General features: G+C 37.7%; 1 protein-coding gene across 1 annotated transcript; it reads right to left on the reverse strand.

The window, feature by feature from the left end:
• Positions 1 to 2,279: 2,279 nt before the first annotated feature.
• On the reverse strand, positions 2,280 to 3,809 carry LOC131597177 (uncharacterized). The gene has a single exon (XM_058869887.1). The coding sequence runs from the start codon at positions 3,807 to 3,809 to the stop codon at positions 2,280 to 2,282; it is 1,530 nt and encodes a 509-aa protein (XP_058725870.1).
• Between the last annotated feature and the right edge of the window lie 4,294 nt (positions 3,810 to 8,103).

An 8,103-nucleotide genomic window follows, 5' to 3' on the forward strand; every position in this document is an offset into this window, starting at 1 on the left:
TTAATAGTCAAACAAGAATTGACTACCAGACGAGAATTGGGCTTAAATTAACATTCAGACGAGAACTGGATTTAAATTAACAGTCAGACGAGAACTGACTACCAGACGAGAACTGGATTTAAATTAACATTCAGACGAGAACTAACTACCAGGCGAGAACTGGACTTTAATTAACGGTCAGACGAGAACTGACTACTAGGAAGGAACTGGTAAAAAGATTAATTTCTAGACGAGATCTGGATTCAAAAAAAAGACTGCCAGACGGGAACTAGACTTTGAGGTACCAAACAAGGTTGAATTTTGTACATATGTGTGACTACATGATGCACAAGATGCGATGCATGATATGACACAAGAGTAATGCTAATGAATGCAAAAATGATGACAATGCATGAAAATGCTCAGACTATCAAGACCAGGAAAGGTTAAGACCATGAAAGGTTCTTGAAATAAGCTTCCCGTCAAGAGGGTGTTGCTAGCATAATTTCCCGACACTCATTTTGAACTCAAAGGTTGCTAATGTCTGACAGAAATTCTCTTAAGCAGCTTGAAGGTATAGAGAAGACTTGTTTGTCTGTACTATACCCCAATCTGCGGGGTCTCTGAGGAATTTTGTCTCGAACGGACATTTATAAACAATGTACAGTAATCAGACATTGAGATGACTTGCCCCAGTATCTCGGATTTCAATGCAGGATGCCCCTTATTAATTTATCCTTGAAGAGATTTTACTGTATCTCGACGTGATTGCCCCAGATTGACTTAACCTTAGAACAACCTGCCCCAAACTGACTGATATTGTGGACGATGCCCCTGAATGCATAATTTTTTGGAAGAATTGAATCCATATAACAGTGGATTCAAATGCTTTGCCCCATATTGGTTCCTTTAAGAATGGTCGAAATCCTTGCTGATTGTTCATTGTTGGAACTTCCTTGATGCTAAGTGCTGACTTGCAGTTAACATTCGTTTATTAAAAATGGTAATTTTAATGCAATGTTTATGCAAATTTCGAAATCAACATCACTATTAAAAGGAAGGCGAAAAGACAACAGTGAATGGGTCACTGGTTTTTTTTAAAGTGTGAAAGATGAAGTGATAATCAAGACAGATGGTTTAGCAAATATCTTTAGGAGTCAGGTTAACGAAACCGTGCTGATTATACTTTCGAAATAAACCTTGCTTCAATTAGGTCTTTTGAAGGTTGTAACGTGGTCTGGTTCACGGTTTACAAAACAAATGATATAGGCTCAAATTTTGATATTAACCCACCCCATTCTTCGTGATATTCTCCAGTCCTATATTCAGTTAATAGACACATACATTCAACTTCCAATAGGATTTGCAAATAATGATGTGATGGTTTAAAAACCAATGATCTCTGAGGTGGCAGTCACTATTCTGGATTTGGAAGTCACACAATCTTGTTCAACAATCTTTATTCTTTATTTTTGTTTTTGTATCCCTAACTTTTGCCTGGAAATTTTATTTTGAGCTTTCAATCCAGCGGGATGCCCTAATTTTTGCCTAAGTCGATTTTTAAGGGTGTCGACTTAGCGGACTTTTTCTTTGATTTTTATCGGAACAGCTTGTATGACATTTGTTCACTTGATTTTTGTTGAAAGAATTGTGACTGACATGTTTTGATGTTTCAAGAGAAACAAACGTTGAAAGCTTTGAGATTTTCACTACTTCTCCGACGTTGTGTGCGAAGAGAGGAAACGCTTGAACCTCTAATGGGATATTTTCCTTTGAAATTCAAATGCATGGTCATATTAACTGAACACCTACCCTACCCCTGGTTAAAATTATGGGTTTTTCATATAGAAAGAAACTTCAACTACTAAGCTCAAAGGGGTTGACGAGGGATTATCTTCCTTATGTCTCCAGTATTTGGGAAGTTGAAACAATGCCTTACATCATCAGCAAAGTTTTATTCGAAAGTATATATTTAGCAATCTTGGGTATTCGTTTTCATCATTCTCCTTCTAATTTTTGCTTAAACAAAATTTGATAAAGAAAAGTGAAATGGGATAAAACATTAACTTTATGAATAATGAATATGTATAGATTGAATACAAATGGATTGATTCAAATGCATGCCTATTTCATTAATATTACCATTTAAGAACAACAAACTTAAAAGCAAACAGTACATTAACAAACAAAGAAATTGAAAATGAAAATTATAAAGTTGCCCTAAGGATTATCAGCTTTGAGGATGAGCCCTCCTTCACGATTCTCTGACTTTCAGGAGGTGGTTCTTGCAGTCTTAGTGCTCACTTTAGTATGGGGTTGCCATTCATCAACAAGTTTCTTCCTTGAATGGTCAGGTACTTCTGGTCGATCAACTGTTGAACTTTGGCTTTGTAGGCATTGCAGTTCTCAGTTGAGTGTCCTACTGTTCCGGCGTGATATCCACATTGCGCATTGAAATCATACTCAGGTGGGAACGATTTCGGTGGTTTAAGAAACTTGGGAAACACCAACGAGCTTCGAACCAAATGTGGCAGAAGTTGACTATAGGTCATAGGAATCGGATCCAAAGGAGAATTCCTTCTTTCTAGATTATTTCGAGGCTCGCACCGATTCTGGTATCCACTGCCTTGGGCTTGCTGATTTACATAAGGAACAACTTGTGGTTGTTGGAACTGAGGACCAAGAAGCAGTGGTTGTCGGCATTGAATATCTGCTACATACGGATGTTGACCATAAGATATATGAGGTGGGGCTTGCAGAGCTTCCCAGATTGCATTAGTTTCATCTTCCCCATCCTTTTGGGAATCACTAGAGGATTCCTTCTCACTAGTATGGCTACTAAATGCACCTTGGAGTTTTCCGCTTTTGAGACCGCTCTCGATGCGTTCTCCAATTATCATTAGGTCAAAGAAGCTTAATGACGCACAACTGATCATCTTTTCAAAGTATGGATCTTGCAGGGTACCCAAAAACATATCAACCAACTCCCTATCAAGTATTGGTGGTCGAACACGAGCAGCCATCTCTCTCCATCTCTGAGTGTACTCCTTAAATGACTCGTTACTCTTCTGAGAGAGACTTTGCAATTGTGTACGGCTAGGAACAATATCAGTATTATATTCATAATGCTTTAGGAATGCCATAGCCAAATCTTTCCAAGTGTGTACATCGTTTCTTTTCAGTTGCGTATACCATTCCAGTGACGCTCCGCTGAGACTATCTTGAAAACAGTGGATGAGAAACTTGTCATCATGAGCGTACGCGGTCATCTTCCGAATAAACATCGTCAAATGAGTTTTTGGACAACTAAACCCTTTGTATTTCTCAAAATCTGGCATCTTGAACTTTGGAGGGATTACAATGTCTGATACTAAGCACATGTCAATAGCATCCAGACCATGGGTGTCTTTTCCTTCTAGGGATCTTATTTGTTCTTCCATGACACGACACATTTGAATAACTTCGGTATCCTGAGGATCTCTGATGTTGATCACTGGGTTCGTTTGTGCAAATTGAGAAATTTTAGTAGCATGAGGAGGTGGGATATGCGCATCTTGAATAATGGAGTGTTCTTGCATTGTAGGGATCTGATTAGATACAGCGGTGTGCACTGGCTGAGGTTGGATAGGATCATCCATTTCAGGAGGAGAATCGTATATTGGATTGTTCACCACAGTAAAGCCTGATGTACGATCAACATTCTCTATGGCAGGATGTTGGACATCGTTCTTTGACAAAGCTAGTAGAGCTTCCAACATTTGGCCCACGTTATGGTTCATAGCATCTATGTCATCTCTCAACACGACTTGATTTTGTTCCAGTTGCTCCATTGTCCTTCTGTAGTTACCACGGGCTCGCTACAAGTGTCAGGAATCAGCTAACTGGTTATGGAAAAGAGGTGACATGAGTTTTTTTTGTGGAAGAATATGAGATGCATGGTGGTGCATGCAAAAAATGCAATGTAATGCTTTATGCACAGTTACAGGTAATGGTACGAGGTAACAACAAAACAACCTAATTGGGTAGGCCTCCTATAAAGGATAGTTCTATGTTTTGTTTACCCATAAAACCCACTCACAAGGTTAGCTCTAAGGATTTTGGATAATTGGTTCTCAGAGTCACGGATCCTCTTTTGAAAATATCATCATCAACGTGAATAACGTACGAGTTGACGATATTTTCAAAAGCGTCCACTCTGAGCAATGGTTTACGCGCCAACCTGACGAGACAATGCAGTCCAACAGGTTGATACTACGTCACCATCTATTATAGGGTATTCTAAAGGTCTCTTAGAGTTATGGACCCTTTTTACAGAAATTGATGTCAACGCACTAACATACGAGACAACAACCTCCTTAAAAGGATCAACTCTAAGCTGGGTTTTCGTATCAACCCAAGAGACATTGAAGTCCAATGGATCTTTACTACGCAACCGCCATCTTATCTTAGGTGTTTACTCGAAGCCTGGGTAGTGGGCTTTTCTCACAATTTATCATAATCCAAAAAATTCCCAACATAATATATAATATATAAAGCATAAAGAGATAGTAAGGAATGGAATAACAAAAATAAGCAAGAATATAAACACCAACAAGAAAGCAAAATAAAAAAATAAAGTACTCAAACACACAAAGAACTAAACTAGGGTGGACTCGCTTAAGGACTCAATCCCCAGCAGAGTCGCCAGCTGTCGCGGCCGGCAAAAAAATTAACAGAGTCGCCATCGATATTTATTTGTTCCTAAAGAACGGGTAAAACGTCGAATAAAACCTACAAAGAAAAGGGAATGGTCATCGCAACCATATCGGGTTCGGGAGTCGGTTACGCGAGGGGAAGGTATTAGCACCCCTCGCGTCCGTTGTACTCAACGGGACCCATTTAGTTAATTTTGCGCTCGAGTACTATCGTAAAATGTTTGCAATCTTCTACTTAAGAAAGAGAATAGAAGGTTTTTTAGTTTATTGGGCTCGCCAAGACATCGTGTCTTATGCCTACGTATTCCCTCGTGCAATGGGAAAGTCAGAGCTCCGTAGTTCGGGGTAGAAAAACCACGGATTTGTTGGTTGATTTTAGAAGAACGATGCGTTAGACATTTGAAACGATTGAACTTTGACCTGTTTGCTCGTCTGAGAGGCTAAGTCTTTGTGTTCGTTTCGTGTTGAAATGGCTAAGGCACATTCATTTTGAAAAGGTTTTCGGAAAGTCGCACAAGGGCGAAAAGGTAGTTTGATTGGTTGAGGTTATTTTTATGTGGGTGACAAGTATTGGATCACAAGTCTAGAACAACCAACGATCCAATTACTAGAAATCGGAGGAGCCAGCGGTGCTCAACCAATTGTCTTTCATCCCAAAAGTTTATCTTACAAAAATGGTGAAGTGAAACAAGGTTCATTTGTTAGAGTTTATTATGCATGGAGGATAAGTCTTTAGACAATTGGTCTAGACAACCAGCGATCTAAATACTCAGGATTGTATCCTTAAACAATTGGTCTAAACAACCAACGATCTAAGCAACCATCATCCAAGTTTATTGCGAGAACATGGTTTTGAAAAGAAACTCTAGATGTTGGACTTTCTTTTTTGTTGGTAAATTTCCAATTTCAAATTATCCAAAGAGAAAACATTATTATTTCAAATAAAGCTTTCTTTTTGATTAATTTCAAATTTTAAATCATCCAAAAGAGGAAAAAAATTAATACTTGGTTACTGGTTGTAACTTCGTGTGTGCATTGTATTGACTATCAAAACAATTTTTAACTTCATGATCTCTAGACACTCAATCTAAAGGATCCTAATTTAGAAATAAACTACATATCATAATACAAAACATATGGACATTCCAAATACAACTTAATTAACAAATGTAAACATGGACAAAAGTGTCCATAGAGTATAACCGAAATCTTCACCTTTGTGCATTTCGTTCCAGCAAGTTCATACTCTATGCATATCTTACATCATTAAATGAATTCAACACACCAAAATTTAAATTCTCATGCTAAACATGCCAATAATTACCATTTCTAAATATATTTGCTCAATATTGGCATAAATATAAAGCTTTTAGTTTTCATAAACAGTGATAGTGCATGTTAAGAGCTAAACACATCTGCATCAACCATAATTTACAGTAACAGAAAAATACACATGCATTTCCACCAAAACAAAATGAACATTTAGAGAGAAGAAGGTAAAGTAGTGAACCTGAATCAACGAGAACTCAATGTTAGAAAAGTGATTCTTCTTTATGGTTTATGGCACGACAAGATCCGGCACAACAAGGAATGGTTTATGGCGCAGTGTTCAGAGTGGATCTCCCGAGCGATTTACGAGTGGTGCAAGGAGCTGAGTTTATGCCGTGAAAACCAAAGGTGTTTGGTCGACGTTTAGATTAGATCAGTTGTGTTTAGTTATGTTGAGAAGATGTTGAATAGCAAGGTGAATGCATCGGTTTTGTTTCTGAGTAAGTGGAGAAATATTGTTGCTCAGGTGGTATTACGGTACAATGATCGGAAATATGAGAAAAAAGATTGGTGAAGTGATGTAATGGAGGTTACATGTGGTACGTCCTAGCTGGATATCTCGGTTGGTGTGAGGGTGTTATGCGGTAGATCTTATTGCAGTGGTGCAAGCAGTGGCCGTCCTCCTTTTTTGAATGAAACATGGTGTTATATAGTGATGGTAGCAAGACTCAGTACGTGTGATAGGGATTGAGAAAGTTTAGGAGTGAACTTGACTGAGAAATTGTGGAGAGTGACGTTGGGATTGAGGTGGACTAGAAAACCGTTGTATTGAGGAAATCGTGGAGTGGTGGGCTGACTAGAAAATTGTGGGACTGAGTATTAACACGTGAGAGAGTGAGAGACATCATGGAAAGTGTTTGATTTGGTCAATTAAGAGTTTAAAACTAATTAAAACCAATTAATTAAATAAAATTTAAATTAATTTGAACTACCAAAATAAAATAAAATGAAAATTCATTAATTTTACTTAATTCTAGTTAATTCTATTAGACATTTTGATGGAAAGAACACAAATAAAATGACACAAAATGAGTAAATATCATGCGTGAAATTGTTCGAAAAATTAAAATGAATGTACTAAAATCATCAGCGCGAAATATACTTTCGAGAAACAGACAATTTTGATCAAATTTTGAAATAAAAATGCCCGGTTAAAAAGACCATGACAGGTAAAAATGAGACCGCTAAAAGAGTCGAAAAAATTAAATAAGCATGTCGGGTTAAACTACGCGACCCGTAGATTAATAAAATTGACATCGGCAAGCTCGATTTTGAAATTTTCCGTCTGCTAATTTTACGTACATTTGAGAATTAATTCAACCGGTCTGTCTATAGATCTGAAAATTTATTTTGGTTGACATTTTAGGCATTATGCGAGATGAAATGCATGTTATGATATGCTGGTAATGCGAATGTCTAGTGAATGCATTAATGTATCGAGGGGCAAAATTGGGGTATGACACTAAGCTTAGCCTTGATTTAAATAATTTCAGCTAAACTGGAAGCTAGCTCATCTCTAAATAGTTCAGAAAATACCTCTTCAGAGTCAGAGTCTGATTCTGATGTAGATTCAGATCCATCATCCATAGTAGCCATCAGCACTATGTTGGCTTACTCGTGTTCAGAGTCTGATTCTAATTCTGATGAATTTGAATAATCCCAAGTTGCAATAAGACCTTTCTTCTTCTGGAACTTCTTCTTGGGTTTCTCCCTCTGAAGCTTTGGACACTCACTCTTGTAATGTACTGGCTCCTTGCACTCAAAGCACGTAACCTTCTTTTTGTCAGATCTTTTGATTCCAGAAGATTCTCCTCTTTCAGGCTTCTTAGAACTTGTGAAGTTCTTGAACTTCCTTTGTTTACTCTTCCAGAGTTGCTTTACCCTTTTGGAGATCATGGACAGTTCGTCTTCTTCTGATTCTGATTCTTCAGAATCTTCTTCCTCCGCCTGAAAAGTGTTAGTGCATTTTTTATTTAAAGCAATAGACTTGCCTTTCTTTTGAGGTTCATTAGCATCCAGCTCTATTTCATGACTCCTCAAAGCATTGATCAGCTCTTCCAAAGATACTTCATTCAAATTCTTTGCAATCTTGAATGCAGTC

Source organism: Vicia villosa, linkage group LG4 (genome assembly GCF_029867415.1).
Source record: "Vicia villosa cultivar HV-30 ecotype Madison, WI linkage group LG4, Vvil1.0, whole genome shotgun sequence".
Lineage (NCBI taxonomy): Eukaryota > Viridiplantae > Streptophyta > Magnoliopsida > Fabales > Fabaceae > Vicia > Vicia villosa.

What these genes read in the sequence shown, in the direction of transcription:
- LOC131597177 (XM_058869887.1), bottom strand. Translation starts at nt 3,809, where the DNA reads ATGGAGCAACTGGAACAAAATCAAGTCGTGTTGAGAGATGACATAGAT.